This window comes from Heteronotia binoei, chromosome 6, assembly GCF_032191835.1.
Source record: "Heteronotia binoei isolate CCM8104 ecotype False Entrance Well chromosome 6, APGP_CSIRO_Hbin_v1, whole genome shotgun sequence".
Classification (NCBI taxonomy): domain Eukaryota; kingdom Metazoa; phylum Chordata; class Lepidosauria; order Squamata; family Gekkonidae; genus Heteronotia; species Heteronotia binoei.
Window position 1 is genome coordinate 139426610 of NC_083228.1, and position 23379 is coordinate 139449988.

General features: G+C 52.0%; 1 protein-coding gene across 1 annotated transcript in view; it reads left to right on the forward strand.

Moving 5' to 3' along the window:
• Window positions 1-23379, forward strand: part of LOC132574471 (solute carrier family 12 member 9-like) — a 188501-nt gene that overhangs the window by 47929 nt on the left and 117193 nt on the right. Inside the window, exons 6-7 of the mRNA XM_060242823.1 lie at window positions 747-858; window positions 12724-12881. Of these exons, the coding sequence (XP_060098806.1) occupies window positions 747-858; window positions 12724-12881 (270 nt within the window). The remainder of the gene's footprint in view (window positions 1-746; window positions 859-12723; window positions 12882-23379) is intronic.

A 23379-nucleotide genomic window follows, 5' to 3' on the forward strand; every position in this document is an offset into this window, starting at 1 on the left:
ATGGCTTCTCTTATGTTCTTATGTGACACAGAGTGTTGGACTGGATGGGCCATTGGCCTGATCCAACATGGCTTCTCTTATGTTCTTATGTCTGGGGCCAGTGATGCTCTGTATTCTTGGTGGTTGGGGGGGGCACAGTGGGAGGGCTTCTAGTGTTCTGGCCCCGCTGGTGGACCTCCTGATGGCACCTGGGTTTTTTGGCTACTGTGTGACACAGAGTGTTGGACTGGAGGGGCCATTGGCCTGATCCAACAGGGCTTCTCTTATGTGACACAGAGTGTTAGACTAGATGGGCCATTGGCCTGATCCAACATGGCTTCTCTTATGTTCTTATGTGACACAGAGTGTTGGACTGGATGGGCCATTGGCCTGATCCAACATGGCTTCTCTTATGTTCTTATGTCTGGGACCAGTGATGCTCTGTATTCTAGGTGCTTGAGGGGGGGCAACAGTGGGAGGGCTTCTAGTGTCCTGGCTCCACTGATGAACCTCCTGATGGCACCTGAGTTTTTTGGCCACTGTGTGACACAGAGTGTTGGACTGGAGGGGTCCACTGGACTGATCCAGCATGGTTTCTCTTATGTCTGGAGCAGTGGTGCTGTCTTCTTGGTGCTTGAGGGGGCAACAGTGGGGGGGCTTCTAGTGTCCTGGCCTTGTGGAAATTGCTCTGGGCAGGGGCATGGAGGGAGGAAGGAGACCTCTCTGGCCTCCAGGTGTCTTAATCTCTGCCTTCTCCCACCCCTCAGGGGACCTGAAGCGACCCAGTTATTCCATCCCCCGGGGCACCATCATCGCCGTCATCTTCACCTACGTAGTGTACAACTTTCTGGCTGTCCTACTGAGCTGCACCTGTGAGAGGTACGTGCTGCGCTGGCTTCTGTCCGCCTCTTTTCAGCCTGCTTATTCTACCCTTGGAGGCAGATCCGGGTGGGCAACTGTGTCAGTCTGAAAGAGGGCTTGCCAAACTTGCTTAATGTCAGAGCCGCATCGATTCAATGTCAGATGTTTGAGAGCCGCAGGATATGGATGTCGGAGGAGGGAAGGAAAATAGAGGGATAGGAGGGGGGAGAGAGAGGTGGAAAGAAAGCAACTTTAACGTCAATACAGCGATATATTTTAACGTGAGATCAAATAGCACCTACCGTTGTTTTACGTAATTGTCTTATATGTTTTTATTATGTACTGTTTTTCGCACCTGACCATAAGATGCACCTGGCTGACCAAAGGCTGCTTCCCTGAGGGGTCCCGGCCTGCGCCGCCCTGCAGCCCCTTCCTCCGACACGCGTTGGCTTCTTCCCAGCCCCCAAGTCAACCCCCCCCCCCCAGCCCCAGCGCTCCTACTCCCGAGGAAGTGCAGGGTTCCCACAGCCCCCCCCCCTCAGCGCTCTTGGCCCCACCTCGCGGAGGGGAGGGGCGCGTAGATTGGACCCTCCTGCCCGCCATGCGCTTGTCCTTGGCCACGCCCCTTTTTTGCAGTATTCACTCCATGGGACGCACGCACTCCCCCCACACACTTTTTTTTGGGGGGGGGAGTGCATCTTATGGAGCGAAAAATACCACACTTGTATTTTTATCTTTTGTCTATTAATGTTGGTCTTATTTGTTTTAAAGAATTTTATTGATAGCATATGGTAACAATATCCATTTATAGCATCTCTATCCCTAACCCATATGATATTTTCTAAACCCCCCTCCCTCCGTTACTGGACTCCCGCCGAAGTTATACACTTAAAGTTCACTTATGAAGGTACCTTTAACTATAACAATCTAAATTCATATTCTGCCTTTTTCTAATACTCATTATTAAAAAATTGTCCAATGTCTTTTCTTTCAATGTTCCATTCTTTCTCTACATAGCCTCTACATTTCTTCCGTTAATTAATATTGGTCTTGTGACCTAAAGTAAGCTGCCCTGAGGATACAAGCTGAATGAATAAATAAATAAAACTTTCAATTCATTCTCCAAGCCGCTGGCTGGCTCGGCTGGGAGAAGTGATTTAAAGAGACAAGCGCCTTCTCCAAGCTGGCTGATTGAGGGGGGGAGGGCTTTGAGAGCCCCACCACGTCTGTGCAAGAGCCACAGTTTGGCCACCCCCGGTCTGAAGCAACGGAAAGCCCTGTACTAAGAGTCCTGTAAGCTCCAGGAGAATTGACTACATCAGGGTGTTTGTGGCCTAATAGGCAAAGGAGTTCCTGCTACAAAAAAAGCCCTGGACGCCCCCAAGGCTGAATAGGAGCATAGGGATTCTTATCCCACTATAGAGGCTAACTCCCACCCACCCCCTAGCAAAGGGGTATCAAACATGCGGCCCGGGGGCCAGTTGCTCGGGGGCTCCTATCAGGCCCCCGAGCAACTGGCTGTCAACTGCTTCCTTCTCCCTCTCTATTGCTCCCTTCTGCATCACAGCTTGCTTTGCAAGGCTAGCTCATTTGCAGAAGAACTACAGAGCAAAACCTCTGTTTTCTCCATTGGCTGAGGCTCCTCCCCTGGGGAGGGAAAGGAGGAACATATGAAGAACATATGAAGCTGCCTTATACTGAATCAGACACTTGGTCCATCAAAGTCAGCATTGTCTTCTCAGACCGGCAGCGGCTCTCCAGGGTCTCCAGCTGAGGTTTTTCACACCTATTTGCCTGGACCCTTTTTTTGGAGATGCCGGGGATTGAACCTGGGACCTTCTGCTTCCCAAGCAGATGCTCTACCACTGAGCCACCGTCCCTCCCAGGAGAAATAGCTTGCTTTGCCAGGCTCTCTCAGTTGCACAGCAGAGCTGCTGAGCCAAGCCTCTCTTCTACTGGCTGAGGCTCCTCCCCCTCCTGGTCCCCCTGGGGAAGGAAGGAAAGAGCCAGAGCTTCCTTTGCCCAGTTCCCTGGATCCCTTGGGAGAGATACACAGAAAGCACCTTTAAGACCCAACAAGTGCTAATGTTTTAACCATATTTTATTTTAAGGTTTTTTTAAAAAATAAAACTTTAGTCATGTTTATCTGCAACCTTTAAAAAGTTTATATCTCTGCACGGGTTGTTTTGTAGAGAAATAAGTGGTGGAGCTCATCCAGGGATTGTTATGCACTTGCACCTACTGTTCAATGGACAAGGTGGGGAGAGGAGGGGGAACCCTCAGAAAGGTTCAGGAGCTGTGCTCCTGTGAGCTCCTGCTGAATCCAAGGCCTGTATCTCCGCTACCTAATCTTAAAGAGGTACACAGATGGCCTGCTCAGACATGGCCTGGCCTGGCCTGGCCCAACAAGGTCGCATTTAGGTCAGATTCGACCCTCGTAACAAATGAGTTCATAAGGACATAAGAGAAGCCATGTTGGATCAGGTCAATGGCCCCTCCAGTCCAACAGTCTGTGTCACATAAGAACATAAGAGAAGCCATGTTGGATCAGGCCAATGGCCCATCCAGTCCAACACTCTGTGTCACATAAGAACATAAGAGAAGCCATGTTGGATCAGGCCAATGGCCCATCCAGTCCAACAGTCTGTGTCACATAAGAACATAAGAGAAGCCATGTTGGATCAGGCCAATGGCCCATCCAGTCTAACACTCTGTGTCACATAAGAACATAAGAGAAGCCTTGTTGGATCAGGCCAATGGCCCCTCCAGTCCAACAGTCTGTGTCACATAAGAACATAAGAGAAGCCATGTTTGGTCAGGCCAGTGGCCCATCCAGTCCAACACTCTGTGTCACATAAGAACATAAGAGAAGCCCTGTTGGATCAGGCCAATGGCCCCTCCAGTCCAACAGTCTGTGTCACATAAGAACATAAGAGAAGCCATGTTGGATCAGGCCAGTGGCCCATCCAGTCCAACACTCTGTGTCACATAAGAACATAAGAGAAGCCATGTTGGATCAGGCCAATGGCCCATCCAGTCCAACACTTTGTGTAACATAAGAACATAAGAGAAGCCATGTTGGATCAGGCCAATGGCCCCTCCAGTCCAACACTCTGTGTCACATAAGAACATAAGAGGAGCCATGTTGGATCAGGCCAATGGCCCATCCAGTCCAACACTTTGTGTAACATAAGAACATAAGAGAAGCCATGTTGGATCAGGCCAATGGCCCCTCCAGTCCAACACTCTGTGTCACATAAGAACATAAGAGGAGCCATGTTGGATCAGGCCAATGGCCCATCCAGTCCAACACTTTGTGTAACATAAGAACATAAGAGAAGCCATGTTGGATCAGGCCAATGGCCCCTCAAGTCCAACACTCTGTGTCACATAAGAACATAAGAGAAGCCCTGTTGGATCAGGCCAATGGCCCATCCAGTCCAACAGTCTGTGTCACATAAGAACATAAGAGAAGCCCTGTTGGATCAGGCCAGTGGCCCATCCAGTCCAACACTCTGTGTCACATAAGAACATAAGAGAAGCCCTGTTGGATCAGGCCAATGGCCCCTCCAGTCCAACACTCTGTGTCACATAAGAACATAAGAGAAGCCCTGTTGGATCAGGCCAGTGGCCCATCCAGTCCAACACTCTGTGTCACATAAGAACATAAGAGAAGCCCTGTTGGATCAGGCCAATGGCCCCTCCAGTCCAACACTCTGTGTCACATAAGAACATAAGAGAAGCCCTGTTGGATCAGGCCAATGGCCCATCCAGTCCAACACTCTGTGTCACATAAGAACATAAGAGAAGCCCTGTTGGATCAGGCCAATGGCCCCTCCAGTCCAACACTCTGTGTCACATAAGAACATAAGAGAAGCCCTGTTGGATCAGGCCAGGGGCCCATCCAGTCCAACACTCTGTGTCACATAAGAACATAAGAGAAGCCATGTTGGATCAGGCCAGTGGCCCATTCAGTCCAACACTCTGTCACATAAGAATATAAGAGAAGCCATGTTGGATCAGGTCAATGGCCCCTCCAGTCCAACAGTCTGTGTCACATAAGAACATAAGAGAAGCCCTGTTGGATCAGGCCAATGGCCCCTCCAGTCCAACACTCTGTCACATAAGAATATAAGAGAAGCCCTGTTGGATCAGGCCAATGGCCCCTCCAGTCCAACACTCTGTTTCACATAAGAATATAAGAGAAGCCCTGTTGGATCAGGCCAATGGCCCATCCAGTCCAACACTCTGTGTCACATAAGAACATAAGAGAAGCCATGTTGGATCAGGCCAATGGCCCCTCCAGTCCAACACTCTGTGTCACATAAGAACATAAGAGAAGCCATGTTGGATCAGGCCAATGGCCCCTCCAGTCCAACACTCTGTGTCACACAGTGGCCAATATATATATATACACACACACACACACACAAACACAAACACATAGTGGCTAACAGCCACTGATGGACCTCTGCTCCATATTTTTATCCAATCCCCTCTTGAAGCTGGCTGTGCTTGTAGCCGCCACCACCTCTTGCGGCAGTGAATTCCACATGTTAATCACCCTTTGGGTGAAGAAGTACCTCCTTTTATCCGTTTTAATCCGACTGCTCAGCAATTTCATCAAATGCCCACGAGTTCTTGTATTGTGAGAAAGGGAGAAAAGGACTTCTTTCTCTACTTTCTCCGTCCAGTTCGACACCCCTGCATTTCCCCTCTGCTCTCACGAAGCTGCTTACATTTTGCATCCCGAGTTCCTTCTTTGCTATGCTCCTCCCACCTTCAGACTGGGAGATGAGGAATCTGCATTCTCGCTTGCGTCTGACGAAGGAACAATTGATTTTTGAAAGCACATATCCCAAAAACCCTACTGGTCTCTGAAGGGGCCTCTGAGATTCAAATCTAGCTGCCGTGGAGGCCAGACCTGTGCCTGGTGGTGACGCTCACTTTGGTAAAGAGTCTCTCCCCCCCCCCCCCACGCTCTCGCACACCTTAGGTATTGCCTCGTTATGAGAAATCTGGACATTGGACCGTCTGCAAGCATTCGGAGCGTTCAGTGCAGCACAGATTGCTTTGACCTGCCCTCGCAACCAATTCCGAGACATTTTCCGGGTGGGCAGCCCAGGTCAGGCACAAGCCGGAGGGGCCTCAGATCAAAGCTGGCACGCCAGGAATGCCAGCTTGCTAAAGAGCCAGCAGGCTGATCCAGCAGGGCTCTTCCAGTGTTTTTAAGGGGGGATCCAAATCTCCCTCACTCCGGGTTCAGGTCCACCGCTCTACCCACATCCAGCCTGGGCGGACCGTGGATTTGGACCAACGTGTCGATAGGAGAAAGGGCTCTTTAAAAAGGAGCCCCGTGGCGCAGAGTGGTAGAGCTGCAGTCCTGCAGTCCAAGTTAGATCCCAGCGGAAGCTGGGTTCAGGTAGCCGGCTCGAGGTTGACTCAGCCTTCCATCCTTCTGAGGTCGGTCAGATGAGGACCCAGCTTGCTGGGGAGAAAGCGTAGATGACTGGGGAAGGCAGTGGCAAACCACCCCCTAAAAAGCTGGGTTCAGGTAGCCGGCTCGAGGTTGACTCAGCCTTCCCTCCTTCTGAGGTCGGTCAGATGAGGACCCAGCTTGCTGGGGAGAAAGCGTAGATGACTGGGGAAGGCAGTGGCAAACCACCCCCTAAAAAGCTGGGTTCGGGTAGCCGGCTCGAGGTTGACTCAGCCTTACATCCTTTTGAGGTCGGTAAAATGAGTCCCCAGCTTGCTGGGGAGAAAGAGTAGATGACTGGGGAAGGCAATGGCCAGCCACCCCGTAAAAAAGTCTGCTGTGAAAACGTCATGATGTGACATCACCCCAGAGTCGAAAATGACTGATGCTTGCATTGGGGATTAACTTTAGGGAGGGACGGTGGCTCAGTGGTAGAGCATTTGTTTGATGGACAGAAGGTCCCAGGTTCAATCCCCGGCATCTCCAACTCAAAAGGGTCCAGGCAAGTAGGTGTGAAAAACCTCAGCTTGGGACCCTGGAGAGCTGCTGCCAGTCTGACTAGACAATACTGATGAAGAAGAAGATGATGATACTGGATTTATATCCCGCCCTCCACTCTGAAGAGTCTCCGAGCGGCTCACAATCTCCTTTTATCTTCCGCCCCCACAACAGACACCCTGCGAGGTGGGTGGGGCTGAGAGAGTTCTGAGAGTAGATGACTGGGGAGTTCTGAGAGAGTTCTGACAGAAGCTGTCCTTGCAAGGACAACCTATATAACAGCTCTGGGCTGACCCAATGAAGATCCTGTGGATTGAGGGGGAGGTGTTTGGGAGTTTCCTGCATTGTGCAAGGGGCTGGACTGGATGACCCCAGAGGTCCCTTCCAACTCTGTGATTCTACGACTCTGTGACCCAAGGCCATCCCAGCAGCTGCAAGTGGAGGAGTGGGAAATCGAACCCAGTTCTCCCAGATAAGAGTCCGCACACTTCACCACTGCACCAAACCGGCTCTCCTTCATGGATCGAGGGTCTGATTCGGTAGAAGGCAGCTTCGTTTGTATGCAGATTAGCCTGTGTCTGCTTCAACCTGGGGCGGAGGGCGGATTCTCGAGGCAGGGGCTCAGGGCGTGCGCGCCCACGGGGCGGCTGGTTCCGGCGAGTGCGCACCCTTTGTTAATTTTCTGCTCAGGCAAGTGCTGCTATAAATCGCGGCCGTGCTGGGGCAGGCGGCAGGAGCGGGCTAGAATTATAGCTGTCATGTTCTAATACCTTAATGCACGGCCATTGCTCATAATGACAGGGGACGGGGCATCGGGTGAGGACGGAGCCTCCCTCGGAGGTGGCCCCTCTCCCTCCCTCGCCGCTCTCCCCTCCTCGGCGCCGAACGCAGGCAGCTGCCAGATACTGACTCAGACCCCTCCGTCCATCAGGGCTGGGATTAGAATCATCGAGTTGGAAGCAACCTTCAGGGCGGGCCTGGGGCTACAGGGGGGACGTCTGGATTGGGTGCCCCGAGCTTCCCAGATTGGTGTAGCGGAGCCAGTTTCGTGTAGTGGTGAAGTGCGCGGACTCTTATCTGGGAGAACCAGGTTTGATTCCCCCCTCCTCCACTTGCACCTGCTGGAACGGCCTTGGGTCAGTTTGGTGTAGCGGTTAAGTGTGTGGACTCTCATCTGGGAGAACCGGGTTGGATTCCCCACTCCTCCACTTGCAGCTGCTGGAACGGCCTTGGGTCAGTTTGGTGTAGCGGTTAAATGTGCGGACTCTCATCTGGGAGAACCGGGTTGGATTCCCCACTCCTCCACTTGCAGCTGCTGGAACGGCCTTGGGTCAGTTTGGTGTAGCGGTTAAGTGTGCGGACTCTCCTCTGGGAGAACCGGGTTGGATTCTCCACTCCTCCACTTGCAGCTGCTGGAACGGCCTTGGGTCAGTTTGGTGTAGCGGTTAAGTATGCGGACTCTCATCTGGGAGAACCGGGTTGGATTCTCCACTCCTCCACTTGCAGCTGCTGGAACGGCCTTGGGTCAGTTTGGCGTAGCGGTTAAGTGTGTGGACTCTCATCTGGGAGAACCAGGTTGGATTCTCCACTCCTCCACTTGCAGCTGCTGGAACGGCCTTGGGTCGGTTTGGTGTAGTGGTTAAGTGCGCGGACTCTCATCTGGGAGAACCAGGTTTGATTCCCCCCTCCTCCACTTGCACCTGCTGGAACGGCCTTGGGTCAGTTTGGTGTAGCGGTTAAGTGTGCGGACTCTCATCTGGGAGAACCGGGTTGGATTCCCCACTCCTCCACTTGCAGCTGCTGGAACAGCCTTGGGTCGGTTTGATGTAGTGGTTAAGTGCGCGGACTCTCATCTGGGAGAACCAGGTTTGATTCCCCCCTCCTCCACTTGCACCTGCTGGAACGGCCTTGGGTCAGTTTGGTGTAGCGGTTAAGTGTGCGGACTCTCATCTGGGAGAACCGGGTTGGATTCCCCACTCCTCCACTTGCAGCTGCTGGAACAGCCTTGGGTCAGTTTGGTGTAGCAGTTAAGTGTGTGGACTCTCATCTGGGAGAACCGGGTTCGATTCTCCACTCCTCCACTTGCAGCTGCTGGAACGGCCTTGGATCAGTTTGGTGTAGTGGTTAAGTGCGAGGACTCTTATCTGGGTGAACCGGGTTGGATTCCCCGCTCCTCCACTTGCAGCTGCTAGAACAGCCTTGGGTCAGTTTGGCGTAGAGGTTAAGTGTGCGGACTCTCATGTGGGAGAACCGGGTTGGATTCCCCACTTCTCCACTTGTAGCTGCTGGAACGGCCTTGGGTTAGCCATATCTCTGGCAGAGGTTGTCCTCGAAAGGGCAGCTGCTGGGAGAGCCCTCTCAGCCCCACTCACCTCACAGGAGACTGCCAGCCGCTCTGAGTCTCTGATTCAAAGAGAAGGGCGGGGTATAAATCTACAGCTGTCTTCTTCTCCACTTGCAGCTGCTGGAATGGCCTCGGGTCAGCCATCGGTCTGGCAGAGGTTGTCCTTGAAAGGGCAGCTGCTGGGAGAGCTCTCTCAGCCCCGCCCACCTCATGGGGTGTGCCTTGTGAGGGGAGAAGATACAGGAGATTGCCAGCCGCTCTGGGTCTCTGATTCAGAGTGAAGGGTGGGGGTATAAATCTGCAGTCTTCTTCTTTTCCTTGATTTGGACTGGGCAGCCCTGTAAAGAAGCCATATCGGATCAGACCAGTGGCCCATCCAGTCCAACACTCTTGAGTCACACAGTGGCCAAAACCCAGGTAACAAGGGATGGGAAAGTCCTCTGAACGAGACCCTGGAGAACTGCTGCCAGTAAGAGCAGGCCGCTCTGACTCTGACATAGACCTCAGGCTCCAACTGGGCAAAGAGCAGCTTCGTGTGTTCAACCTCAAACTGTGCCTCTTTTCACAGTTCGGTGTAGTGACAGCCAGTTTGGTGTCGTGGTTAAGATGATGGTGATGATGATATTGGATTTATATCCCGCCCTCCACTCCGAAGAGTCTCAGAGCGGCTCACAATATCCTTTCCCTCCCTCCCCCACAACAGACACCCTGTGAGGTAGATGAAGATATTGGATTTATATCCCGCCCTCCACTCCTAAGAGTATCAGAGCGGCTCACAATCTCCTTTCCCTTCCTCCCCCTCAACAGACACCCTGTGAGGTAGATGAAGATATTGGATTTATATCCTGCCCTCCACTCCGAAGAGTCTCAGAGCGGCTCACAATCTCCTTTCCCTCCCTCCCTCCCTCACAACAGACATCCTGTGAGGTAGATGAAGATATTGGATTTATATCCCACCCTCCACTCCGAAGAGTCTCAGAGCGGCTCACAATCTCCTTTCCCTTCCTCCCCCACAACAGACACCCTGTGAGGTAGATGAAGATATTGGATTTATATCCCACCCTCCACTCGAAAGAGTCTCAGAGCGGCTCACAATCTCCTTTCCCTTCCTCCCCCACAACAGACACCCTGTGAGGTAGATGAAGATATTGGATTTATATCCCACCCTCCACTCCAAAGAGTCTCAGAGCGGCTCACAATCTCCTTTCCCTTCCTCCCCCACAACGGACACCCTGTGAGGTGGGTGGGGCTGGAGAGGGCTCTCACAGCAGCTGCCCTTTCAAGGACAACCTCTGCCAGGGCTATGGCTGACCCAAGGCCATTCCAGCAGCTGCAAGTTGAGGAGTGGGGAATCAAACCCGGTTTTCTCAGATAAGAGTCCGCGCACTTAACTACTACACCAAACTGACCCAAGGCCATTCCAGCAGGTGCAAGTGGAGGAGTGGGGAATCAAACCCGGTTCTCCCAGATAAGAGTCCGCGCACTTAACCACTACACCAAACTGGCTCTCAGGAGACAGACACCCTGTGAGGTGGGTGGGGCTGAGAGGGCTCTCAGAGCAGCTACCCTTTCAAGGACAACCTCTGCCAAAGCTATGGCTGACCCAAGGCCATTCCAGCAGCTGCAAGTGGAGGAGTGGGGAATCAAACCCGGTTCTCGCAGATAACAGTCTGCACACTTAACCACTACACCAAACTGGCTCTCTACTACACCAGACTGGCATGAGGTTGCTATTTGGCCACCCGGGTTCCAGATCCTGTTCTGACCTTTGTCGGCTTCTCCCTGCCACGATAGCGCTAACGCACATGAAATGAGCCACTCTCATGTGCTGGAGCGATCCCTCGGCTCCCTAAATCATCATATCTGAGCAACTCCCTCAAAGCTAAGTTTTGTGGGGGGGGGGGGGAGTATATTAAAGGCGGGACCCCTCCGCTGGGCCTGCACTCGCCCCTCCCCTCCGCCGCACCGATTAGCCAGGTGATCAATTTGGGGAGGTAATTGGATATTAATTGCCAAAAAGACAGTGGCGTTGATGGTCCATGCTAATTTATCGCCCACCTGCTTGGTGCCGCTTGTTAAAATCCAATTAAGATCCAGGCCATTTGTATACTTTGATAATGTTAGTGAAAGTTCTGGGCGTCCTCCTCCCCCTTTTATTGAATTTGGGCCAGTTGGCTCTTTACAAGCCCAGAGCTTCATCAGTCGCTGCCTCGTAAAAAGGGGGGGGAGAGACACGTGACATTTTAAATGGATGAACCGTGCCACAAGGTGCATCGGTCAATTCCTCTGCTCCCCCCGGCTCATCAAATATGGAAAATACCTGCCGTTGCCACCAGGCCTCATTTTGGGGCAGGAGCTCACAGGAACGGAGCTCCAGAACCTCTAAATTTCCTTGCGCTCTTTCTTTCTTACCAACCCCCAAACCTCCAAATACTTGCTTCAGGGCTCCATTGTTCAAACCCCTTCCCCTCCCCCCGAAAATATTGCTGAGCTCTAAGATCTGACAAACTTTCTAATATTTCCCCCCACAAAAAAGGGAAAATAACCAAAACTTATGAAGAAGAAGATACTGGATTTATATCCTGCCCTCCACTCCAAATCTGAGAGTCACGGAGCGGCTCACAATCTCCTTTATCTCCCTCCCCCACAACAGGCACCCTGTGAGGTGAATGAAGATATTAGATTTATATCCCGCCCTCCACTCCAAAAGAGTCTCAGAGCAGCTCACAATCTCCTTTACCTTCCTCCCCCACAACAGACACCCTGTGAGGTGGATGAAGATACTGGATTTATATCCCGCGCTCCACTCCGAAGAGTCTCAGAGCGCCTCACAATCTCCTTTACCTTCCTCCCCCACAACAGACACCCTGTGAGGTGGGTGGGGCTGGAGAGGGCTCTCCCAGCAGCTGCCCTTTCAAGGACAACCTCTGCCAGAGCTGTGGCTGACCCAAGGCCATTCCAGAAGGAGGAGGATATGGGATTTATATCCTGCCCTCCACTCTGAATCTCAGAGTCTCAGAGCGGCTCACAATCTCCTTTATCTTCCTCCCCCACAACAGACATCCTGTGAGGTGGGTGGGGCTGAGAGGGCTCTGACAGAAGTTGCCCTTTCAAGGACACCTCCTACGAGAGCTCTGGCTGACCCAAGGCCATTCCAGCAGGTGCAAGTGGAGGAGTGGGGAATCAAACCCGGTTCTCCCAGATAAGAAGAAGATGATGATACTGGATTTATATCCCACCCTATACTCTGAATCTCAGAGACTCAAAGCAGCTTACAATCTCTTTACCTTCTTCCCCTACAACAGACACCCTGTGAGGTGGATGGGAGAAAGCTCTCCCAGCAGCTGCCCTGTCAAGGACAACTCTGAGAGATCTATGGCTGACCCAAGGTCATTCCAGCAGCTGCAAGGGGAGGAGTGGGGAATCAAACCCAGTTCTCCCAGATAAGAGTCCGTGCACTTAACCACTACACCATACTGGCTCATTCATATAAAGCAGACCGCGAGGGTTCTGCCTCTCTCTTCCTTACTCCCTGGTTCTCTGAGCCCTCTTTGTCTCTCCCCAGGCTCCTCCTCCAACGGGACTATGGCTTCCTGAAGGACATCAACATCTGGCCGCCTTTGGTCACCATCGGGGTCTACTGCTCCACCCTCTCAGCCGCCATGAGCAACCTCATCGGTGCCTCCCGGATCCTCTACGCTTTGGCCAAGGATGACCTCTTTGGTGAGTGACACGAGGCTGCCCGTTGCACCCCTGTCCGGAGAAGCTGAGCAATGCCTCTTGTGGGAGATAGACAATCTTCTCTGAGGCAGGGTGTCTTGAGAACCATCTAAGGATTTGATTCCTTTCCGGTACCACTGGAAATATCTGGAAAAGGACCATGCTCAGTGTTCCCTCAAAGAAGAAGAAGAGGACTGCAGATTTATACCCCGCCCTTCTCTCTGAATCACTCAGAGCAGTTTACAATCTCCTATATCTTCTCCTCCCCACAACAGACGCCCTGCGAGGTAGGCGGGGCTGAGAGAGCTCTGACAGAAGCTGCCCTTTCAGGGACAGCTCTGCGAGAGCTACGGCTGACCCGAGGCCATTCCAGCAGCTGCAAGTGGAGAAGTGGGGAATCAAACCCGGTTCTCCCAGATAAGAGTCCGCACACTTAACCACTACACCAAACTGGCTCTCCAGTTGAGTTAGTGTGAGTTAGTTCACAAGCTGAGTTAGTGTGAGCTAGTTCACAGGTTTTTAGCCCCCGGCTGACACATTTTTGTCTTAGCTCAGGAAAAATGGCCCCAGAGTGAACTGATTTATGCAGCAGCTCACAACTTTCACGCCAGTAGCTCACAAAGTAGAATTTTTGCTCACAAGACTCCACAGTTGGGGAAGGGGGGGGGGAGTGTCGGATGCAGGTTCAGTGTTGACCAGCAGAGGACAGTGGTACGCTCTGCACTTGTACGCTGCTTTTTTATTTACTTCATTCATAGTCTGCCTTTCTTGAGGCAAATTGCCAAATTAGAAAGCAGTGAAATGAAGACTAGTCCAATGAGCACAATAAGAGTGCAAGGAACATTGGTGTGGTGATTGTTAGACTAGCATCTGGGAGACCTGGGTTCGAATTTCCACCCGTGCCATGGAAGCTCGCTGGGTGACTCTAGGCCAGTCACGCTCTCTCAGGCCCGTCTACCTTGCAGGGGTGTTGTGAGGCTAAGCTGGAGAAGAGGAGAACAATATAAGCCACTTTGGGGCTTCGCTCTCCATGGGAGAGAAAGGTGTGGTACAAATAAGTCTAAATGAAACAGGGGTCATAAGAGAATAACATAAGAGAAGCCATGTTGGATCAGGCCAGTGGCCCATCCAGTCCAACACTCTGTGTCACACAGTGGCCAAAAAACCCAGGTGCCCTCACGAGGTCCACCAGTGGGGCCAGGACACTAGAAGCTCTCTCACTGTAACCCCCCCTTCCAAGCACCAAGAATACAGAGCATCACTGCCCCAGACATAAGAACATAAGAGAAGCCATGTTGGATCAGGTCAATGGCCCTTCCAGTCCAACACTCTGTGTCATACAGCGGCCAGAAAAACCAAGTGCCATCAGGAGGTCCACCAGTGAGGCCAGGACACTAGAAGCCCTCCCACTGTGCCCCCCCAAGCACCAAGAATACAGAGCATCACTTGCCCCAGACACAGAGTTCCAACAATACACTGTGGCTAATAGCCACTGAAGGACCTCTGCTCCATATGCTTATCCATTCCCCTCTTGAAGCTGTCTATGCTTGCAAGTGCCACCACCTCCTGTGGCAGTGAATTCCACATGTTAATCACCCTTTGGGTGAAGAAGGACTTCCTTTTATCCGTTCTGACCCGACCGCTCAGCAATTTCATTGAATGCTCATGAGTTCTTGTATTGTGAGAAAGGGAGAAAAGGACTTCTTTCTCTACCTTCTCCATCCCAGGCATCGTCTTGTCAACCTCTATCATGTCACCCCGCAGTCAGTTTCTCCGAGCTAAAGAGCCCCAAGCGTTTTAACCTTTCTTCATAGGGAAAGTGTTCCAACCCCTTTAATCCTTCTAGTTGCTCTTTTCTGCACTTTTTCCAATGCTGTAATATCTTTTTTGAGGTGCGATGACCACAATTGTACACACAGTTCTCCAAATGAGGCCGCACCATGGATTTATACATTATGATACTGCCCCTCTCATGGATAGTGTGGGTAGGGCGGAGGTATTTGTGGATTCCCTGCATGGTGCAGGGGGTTGGACTTGATGATCCTGGAGGTCCCAACTCTGGGATTCCAACAATAAACTGGATTGCTAAATTAGAGAGCGCAGGAGAGAGTCCGTATGATGTGGGGGTGAGGGGTCAGGCTGAGATCTCGGAAGCCCTGGTTTGAAGCCCTGCTCTGGGTGTCCTTGGGCCTGTCGTCTGCTAACCGCCTAGTCTACTTTACAGGAGTGTTGTGAGGGTAAAATGAAGCCAAGAAGAGCAATATAAGCTGCCTTGGGGTCCCCATCGGAAGAAAGTCATAATATAAGCGAATCAAAATATAAGAATATAAGGATCAGAATATACCGTATTTTTCGGTCCATAAGACGCCCCGGACTATAGGACGCACCTTCCTCCTGGGGGGCGATCCGCTGCCTCCGCCGCCGATCCCGGCGCTTCCCCCGCGCCTCCATGCCTGGCTCCATCTTCTTCCAGCAAGCGCTGGGATCGCTCCACGTTGCCCCCACCGCAAACCCAGCGCTTCGCGAGCGCCGGCTGTGGAGAGGGCAGCGTGCTTCCTTTGTGCCTGCCTGCCTGGCTCCAGCTCTGACGCTTAAAGCAAGCGCCGGGATCGGAGGGCGGAGGGAGCGATCCTGGCGCTTGCTGTAAGCGTCAGAGCTGGAGCCAGGCAGACAGGCACGGAGGAAGCGCCGGGATCGGAGGCGGAGACGGCGGATCCCCCCCCCCCCCGGAGAAAGGTACGTCCTATCGTCCCTTCGCTCCATAAGACGCACACACTTTCCCCCCCACTTTTTTTTGCGGGGGGGGGGGGGGAGGGAGTGCGTCTTATGGTCCGAAAAATACGGTAAGTGAATATAAGAGAGCCAGTTTGGTGTAGTGGTTAAGTGTGCGGACTCTTATCTGGGAGAACCGGGTTTGATTCCCCGCTCCTCCACTTGCAGTTGCTGGAATGGCCTTGGGTCAGCCATAGCTCTCATAGACCTTCTTCCCCTGTAGTGGTTAAGTGTGTAGACTCTTATCTGGGAGAACCGGGTTTGATTCCCCACTCCTCCACTTGCAGCTGCTGGAATGGCCTTGGGTCAGCCATAGCTCTCATAGACCTTCTTCCCCTGTAGTGGTTAAGTGTGCAGACTTTTATCTGGGAGAACCGGGTTTGATTCCCCACTCCTTCAGTTGCAGCTGCTGGAATGGCCTTGGGTCAGCCATAGCTCTCTTACCTGGGAGAACCGGGTTTGATTCCCCACTCCTCCACTTGAAGCTGCTGGAATGGCCTTGGGTCAACCATAGCTCTCATAGACCTTCTTCCCCTGTAGTGGTTAAGTGTGCAGACTTTTATCTGGGAGAACCAGGTTTGATTCCCCACTCCTTCAGTTGCAGCTGCTGGAATGGCCTTGGGTCAGCCATAGCTCTCTTATCTGGGAGAACCGGGTTTGATTCCCCACTCCTCCACTTGCAGCTGCTGGAATGGCCTTGGGTCAGCCATAGCTCTCATAGACCTTCTTCCCCTGTAGTGGTTAAGTGTGCAGACTCTTATCTGGGAGAACCGGGTTTGATTCCCCACTCCTCCACTTGCAGCTGCTGGAATGGCCTTGGGTCAGCCATAGCTCTCAGAGACCTTCTTCCCCTGTAGTGGTTAAGTGTGCAGACTCTTATCTGGGAGAACCGGGTTTGATTCCCCGCTTCTCCACTTGCAGCTGCTGGAATGGCCTTGGGTCAGCCATAGCTCTCATAGACCTTCTTCCCCTGTAGTGGTTAAGTGTGCAGACTCTTATCTGGGAGAACCGGGTTTGATTCCCCCCTCCTCCACTTGCAGCTGCTGGAATGGCCTTGGGTCAGCCATAGCTCTCAGGGACCTTCTTCCCCTGTAGTGGTTAAGTGTGCAGACTCTTATCTGGGAGAACCGGGTTTGATTCCCCACTCCTCCACTTGCAGCTGCTGGAATGGCCTTGGGTCAGCCACATCTTTCGCAAGAGTTGTCCTTGAAAAGGCAGCTTCCGGGAGAGCCCTCTCAGCCCCACCCATCTCACAGGGTGTTTGTTGTGGGGGAGGAAGATAAAGGAGATTGGGAGCCGCTCTAAGATTCAGAGTAGGAGCAGGATATAAATCCAATATCTTCTTTATTTAAAGCCTTACGTGGCCTGGGATTGACATACTTGTGGGACCGCCTCTCGCCCTACGAGCCCCGAAGAGTGTTGTGATCGCCCAACCTATACCGTCTGGCCATCCCCGGCCCAAGGGACATCCAGCTTGCCTTGACCAAGGCCAGGGCTTTTTCGGTGCTGGCCCCGGCCTGGTGGAATCGGCTCCCGGTGGAGATCCGGGCCCAACCGGATTTACTTCCGTTTCGTAGGGCCTGCAAGGCGGAGCTGTTTCACCAGGCCTTCGGTTGGGGCAGGCGGACATCCCTTCATTCTACTGCTTATACCAGTGGTAGGGAACAGCGGCTCTCCAGATGTTTTTTTTTGCCTACAACTCCCATCAGCCCCAGCCAGCATGGCCAATGGCTGGGGCTGATGGGAGTTGTAGGCAAAAAACATCTGGAGAGCCGCTGTTCCCTACCCCTGGCTTATACCATCTATTACCCTCCCCCACAATGGACTATAAAACTACAACAAGCCGGAATCTCTTGTTTTATCTGAAATATGTGCCTGCCCGCCTATGCATATTTTTTGTATTTTATTGGTATATTATTGCTATATTGGTATCAATATTATTGATATAATATTGGTATATTATTGCTATATTAGTAGTTGTATTTTATTGGCATATTATTGAGTTATTGATGTGTTTTAATTGTTTTATTACGACTGTGATCCGCCCTGAGCTCGTATGGGAAAGGGCGGAATATAAATCGGCCAAATATATAAATAAATAAAGCCAGTTTGGTGTGGTGGTTAAGTGCGTGGACTCTTACCTGCGAGAACCGGGTTTGATTCCTCACTCCTCCACTTGCACCTTCTAGCATGGCCGTGGGTCAGCCATAGCTCTTGTAGGAGTAGTCCTTGAAAGGACAGCTTCTGTCAGAGCTCTCTCAGCCTCACCCACCTCACAGGGCGTCTGTCTCCTGAGAGCCAGTTTGGTGTAGTGGTGAAGTGTGCGGACTCTTATCTGGGAGAACCGGGTTTGATTCCCCACTCCTCCACTTGCACCTGCTGGAATGGCCTTGGGTCAGCCATAGCTCTTGTAGGAGTAGTCCTTGAAAGGGCAGCTTCTGTCAGAGCTCTCTCAGCCCCACCCACCTCACAGGGTGTCAGTCTCCTGAGAGCTAGTTTGGTGTGGTGGTTAAGTGTGCGGACTCTTACCTGGGAGAACCGAGTTTGATTCCCCACTCCTCCACTTGCACCTGCTGGAATGGCCTTGAGTCAGCCGTAGCTCTGGCAGAGGTTGTCCTTGAAAGGGCAGCTTCAGGGAGGGCCCTCTCAGCCCCACCCACCTCACGGGGTGCCTGTTCTGGGGGAGGAAGATAAAGGAGATTGTAAGCTGCTCTGAGTCTGATTCAGAGAAGAGCAGGGTATAAATGCGCAGTCGTCTTCTTCTAAACAAAGTCCATATAATTCGTCCTATTAAGATGGTGTTTGGGCAACCAGTGATGTGGTGCCTTCTGGAGTTCTGGCTCTGCTGATGGAACCTCCTGAGATCAATTGTCCCCCCCCCTCCCCGCTATCCCCTCTTTTTCCCCCATGCCCTGTCAGTAAGAACCCTCCTGCGTTTCCTTCCTTATCGGCCGCAATCTCTTGGGGCTCCACAAATACCTCCGCCTGCCCAGCAGGTCTCTGAGCTTTGGCATCTTAATTAGGAAAGGAAAACAAGATCCCCTGTGCAAGAACCAGTCGTTTCCGAATCTGGGGTGACGTTGCTTTCACAACGTTTTCACGGCAGACTTTTTACGGGGTGGTTTGCCATCGCCTTCCCCAGTCATCTACGCTTTCCCCCCAGCAAGCTGGGGACTCATTTTACCGACCCCAGAAGGATGGAAGGCTGAGTCAACTTGGAGCTGGCTACCGGAAAACCCAGCTTCTGCCGGGGACCGAACTCAGGTCGTGAACAGAGCTTAGGACTGCCGTGCTGCAGCTTTAACTCTCTGCGCCATGGGGCTCTTGTCTCAATTAACAGGCCTGCAATTAAGAGTTGTGTAATTAACAGTTGTGCACACTCACCTGCGATATCCCTGCAACACAAACGGCTTTGGGGGACACTAGAGGCACCGGCGATAAACCCCTGGAGCGAGAGCCAGTTTGGTGTAGTGGTTAAGTGTGCGGACTCTTATCTGGGAGAACCAGGTTGGATTCCCCTCTCCTCCGCTTGCAGCTGCTGGAATGGCCTTGGGTCAGCCGTGGCTCATGCAGAGCTGTCCTTGAAAGGGCAGCTTCTGGGAGAGCTCTCTCAGCCCCGCCCACCTCACAGGGTGTCTGTTGTGGGGGAGGAAGGTGAAAGGAGATTGTGAGCCACTCTGAGACTCAGAGCGTAGGGCAGGATATAAATCCAATATCGTCGTCGTCGTCTTCTAACTGGGAACGCCAAAAGTAGTTCTCCAGCTCCTCACCTTCTGTCTCCCGCGTCCCCTTCCTCTCTTGTCTGACTCGGCTCCCCATCCGAGTCTCTCTCTGGCGGCTTTCCCCACTCCGGCTTGGCTGTCCTTTTGAAGTCCTCTGCCTTGCTGGCAGTCTGCCCGGGCAGCGTAGCGTTCTGCTGGAAGCTCCCGGGTTGCCCGTGCCATCGCTTGGCAGGTGCTGACAGAGCTCGGTTCCCAAGGAGAGATGTAGCACTCGGAGTCCTCAGCTCCAGGCAACTGGGGATCGGCCAATGAGAACATGCCTGGCTTTTCTTACCGCTTGGGCCTGTCCTGCTAGAGGGTAAAGATTTTGCTGTCTCCCTTCCTTGTCTGGGAGGAGCCGACCCGCTAGTCGTTTCTGCATGCAGTATGCCAGCTAAGTATTCTTTGGGAGAAACAGAAGGCCAAGGCTCCAGGATTCTTCTAGCCCTAGTGAGCAGGCTAGAAATGCATTTTCTTCTCTCACATAACTCAGTTGTGACAGACCCTCTGTAGATAAGAGCATAAGGGAAGCCCTGTTTGGTGTCGTGGTTAAGTGCGCGAACTCTTATCTGGGAGAACCGGGTTTGATCCCCCACTCCTCCACTTGAAACTGCTGGAATGGCCTTGGGTCAGCCAGAGCTCTGGCAGAGGTTGTCCTTGAAAGGGCAGCTGCTGGGAGAGCCCTCTCCAGCCCCACCCACCTCACAGGGTGTCTGTTGTGGAGAAAGAAGATCTAGGAGATTGTGAGCCGCTCTGAGACTCTTCGGAGCGGAGGGCGGGATATAAATCCAATATCTTCTTCTACCTCACAGGGTGTCTGTTTGGGGGAGGAAGGGAAAGGAGATTGTGAGCCGCTCTGAGACTCTTCGGAGCGGAGGGCGGGATGTAAATCCAATATCTTCTTCTACCTCACAGGGTGTCTGTTGTGGGGGAGGAAGGGAAAGGAGATTGTGAGCCGCTCTGAGACTCTTCAGGGTGGAGGGCGGGATATAAATCCAATATCTTCATCTACCTCACAGGGTGTCTGTTGTGGGGGAGGGAGGGAATGGAGATTGTGAGCCGCTCTGAGACTCTTTGGAGTGGAGGGCGGGATAGAAATCCAATATCTTCATCTACCTCACAGAGTGTCTGTTGGGGGAGGAAGGTAAAAGAGATTGTGAGCCGCTCTGAGAGTCTTCGGAGTGGAGGGCGGGATATAAATCCAATATCTTCATCTACCTCACAGGGTGTCTATTGTGGGGGAGGGAGGGAAAGGAGATTGTGAGCCGCTCTGAGACTCTTCGGAGCGGAGGGTGGGATATAAATCCAATATCTTCATCTACCTCACAGGGTGTCTGTTGGGGGAGGAAGGTAAAGGAGATTGTGAGCCGCTCTGAGACTCTTCGGAGTGGAGGGCGGGATATAAATCCAATATCTTCATCTACCTCACAGGGTGTCTGTTGTGGGGGAGGGAGGGAAAGGAGATTGTGAGCTGCTCTGAGACTCTTTGGAGTGGAGGGCGGGATATAAATCCAATATCTTCATCTACCTCACAGGGTGTCTGTTGGGGGAGGAAGGTAAAGGAGATTGTGAGCCGCTCTGAGACTCTTTGGAGTGGCGGGCGGGATATAAATCCAATATCTTCATCTACCTCACAGGGTGTCTGTTGGGGGAGGAAGGTAAAGGAGATTGTGAGCCGCTCTGAGACTCTTTGGAGTGGAGGGCGGGATATAAATCCAATATCTTCATGTACCTCGCAGGGTGTCTGTTGTGGGGGAGGGAGGGAAAGGAGATTGTGAGCCGCTCTGAGACTCTTTGGAGTGGAGGGCGGGATAGAAATCCAATATCTTCATCTACCTCACAGAGTGTCTGTTGGGGGAGGAAGGTAAAAGAGATTGTGAGCCGCTCTGAGAGTCTTCGGAGTGGAGGGCGGGATATAAATCCAATATCTTCATCTACCTCACAGGGTGTCTATTGTGGGGGAGGGAGGGAAAGGAGATTGTGAGCCGCTCTGAGACTCTTCGGAGTGGAGGGCGGGATATAAATCCAATATCTTCATCTACCTCACAGGGTGTCTATTGTGGGGGAGGGAGGGAAAGGAGATTGTGAGCCGCTCTGAGACTCTTCGGAGCGGAGGGCGGGATATAAATCCAATATCTTCATCTACCTCACAGGGTGTCTGTTGTGGGAGGAAGGTAAAGGAGATTGTGAGCCGCTCTGAGACTCTTCGGAGTGGAGGGCGGGATATAAATCCAATATCTTCATCTACCTCACAGGGTGTCTGTTGTGGGGGAGGGAGGGAAAGGAGATTATGAGCCGCTCTGAGACTCTTTGGAGTGGAGGGCGGGATATAAATCCAATATCTTCATCTACCTCACAGGGTGTCTGTTGTGGGGGAGGGAGGGAAAGGAGATTGTGAGCCGCTCTGAGACTCTTCGGAGTGGAGGGCGGGATATAAATCCAATATCTTCATCTACCTCACAGGGTGTCTGTTGTGGGGGAGGGAGGGAAAGGAGATTATGAGCCGCTCTGAGACTCTTTGGAGTGGAGGGCGGGATATAAATCCAATATCTTCATCTACCTCACAGGGTGTCTGTTGTGGGGGAGGGAGGGAAAGGAGATTGTGGGCCTCTCTGAGACTCTTCGGAGCGGAGGGCGGGTTATAAATCCAATATCTTCTTCATCTTCTTCTTCTGTTGGATCATATCGGCCTATCCGGTCCAACACTCTTTGGAGTTGTGGCCCCGCTAGTGGTCCTCCTGGTGTAACTTATCTGCCTGTCTACCTATCTGCGGGACCATTTCGCCCCACGTGTTCCCCAGAGAGCAATGCCATCCAGCTGTCAAAATCTTTTAGCTGTCCCTGGGCTGTAGGAGGCTAGGCTCAACTCCACCAGAGCGAGAGCCAAGGCCGATGCTGGACTTTCTGGCGCCCTGGACGAATCACCCACTAGCGCCCCCTACCCACCCGTTATAAAAAGAAAATAGGGAAATTGAAGAGCACCAAACTTCAAACTTTTCACATTTTTAATTTATTGATTTTTAATTTTTCAAAAAAAAGTGATGTTATTAAAAAAAATGTGAGAAGAAGCGCTTTCCGGCCGTGTCAGGAAGGAGGGTGGCAGGATAGGATGAGGTGGGAGGCCAAGGCACACGTCGGGGAGAGGAGGGGGGGGCGTGGCTCCGATTTGTTGAGGGCCGCTTGGTGATGGGAGAGGACAAGGTGACAGGGGTCAGGAGCCAGAGTCATGCGTCGGGGAGGGGTGCCCAGTGGCGCCCCCTAGGCCGGGTGGCGCCCTAGGCGACTGCCTACTTTGCCTACTCCCATGCACCGGCCCTGGCAAGAGCCTTCTCGGTTGCGGCCCCAATACTTTGGAACACCCTCACAGAAGCCATCAGGGCTCTTCGGGATTTATTGCAGTTCCGCAGGGCCTGCGAGACTGAACTGTTTTGGATGGCATAGAACATCTCACGGGAGAGGGCTGCCGCCACTTCTGGATCCATCGCGCTTTTGTTACTAACTGCCTAGGATCTGTGCGCGTGAGGAAGAAGACATCGCACGATCTGCCTGAAGTAGCAACATTGCCATCCGTCTGATTGTTTTGTTATTTCGATATTGCTTTTGTTTGCTGTCGATTTTATGCGGTCAGCCGCCTTGAGTCTGTACAGAATGGGTGGGGTATAAATACAACGTCAATAAATAAATAAACTTGGGGTTTGACCACTGTTTGACAAAGAGTGTGTTTTTTTTTGTTTTTTTTTTTTACTTTTTCAAAATTTTATTGAGTCATCAATATTTTTCAACAATTCTTTTACATAGAGAAAAAAAGGAAAATACTCTTACTATTACACACATATCTTTCATCCTTAAGGAGGTATTTAGGGATACAAATTAATAAGAGAAAAAAAAGAATACATCACCAACATCCATTTACCAAGTAATTAACAAATACTACTACTAATGTAGTATGTTATTTCTTTTTCCTATCC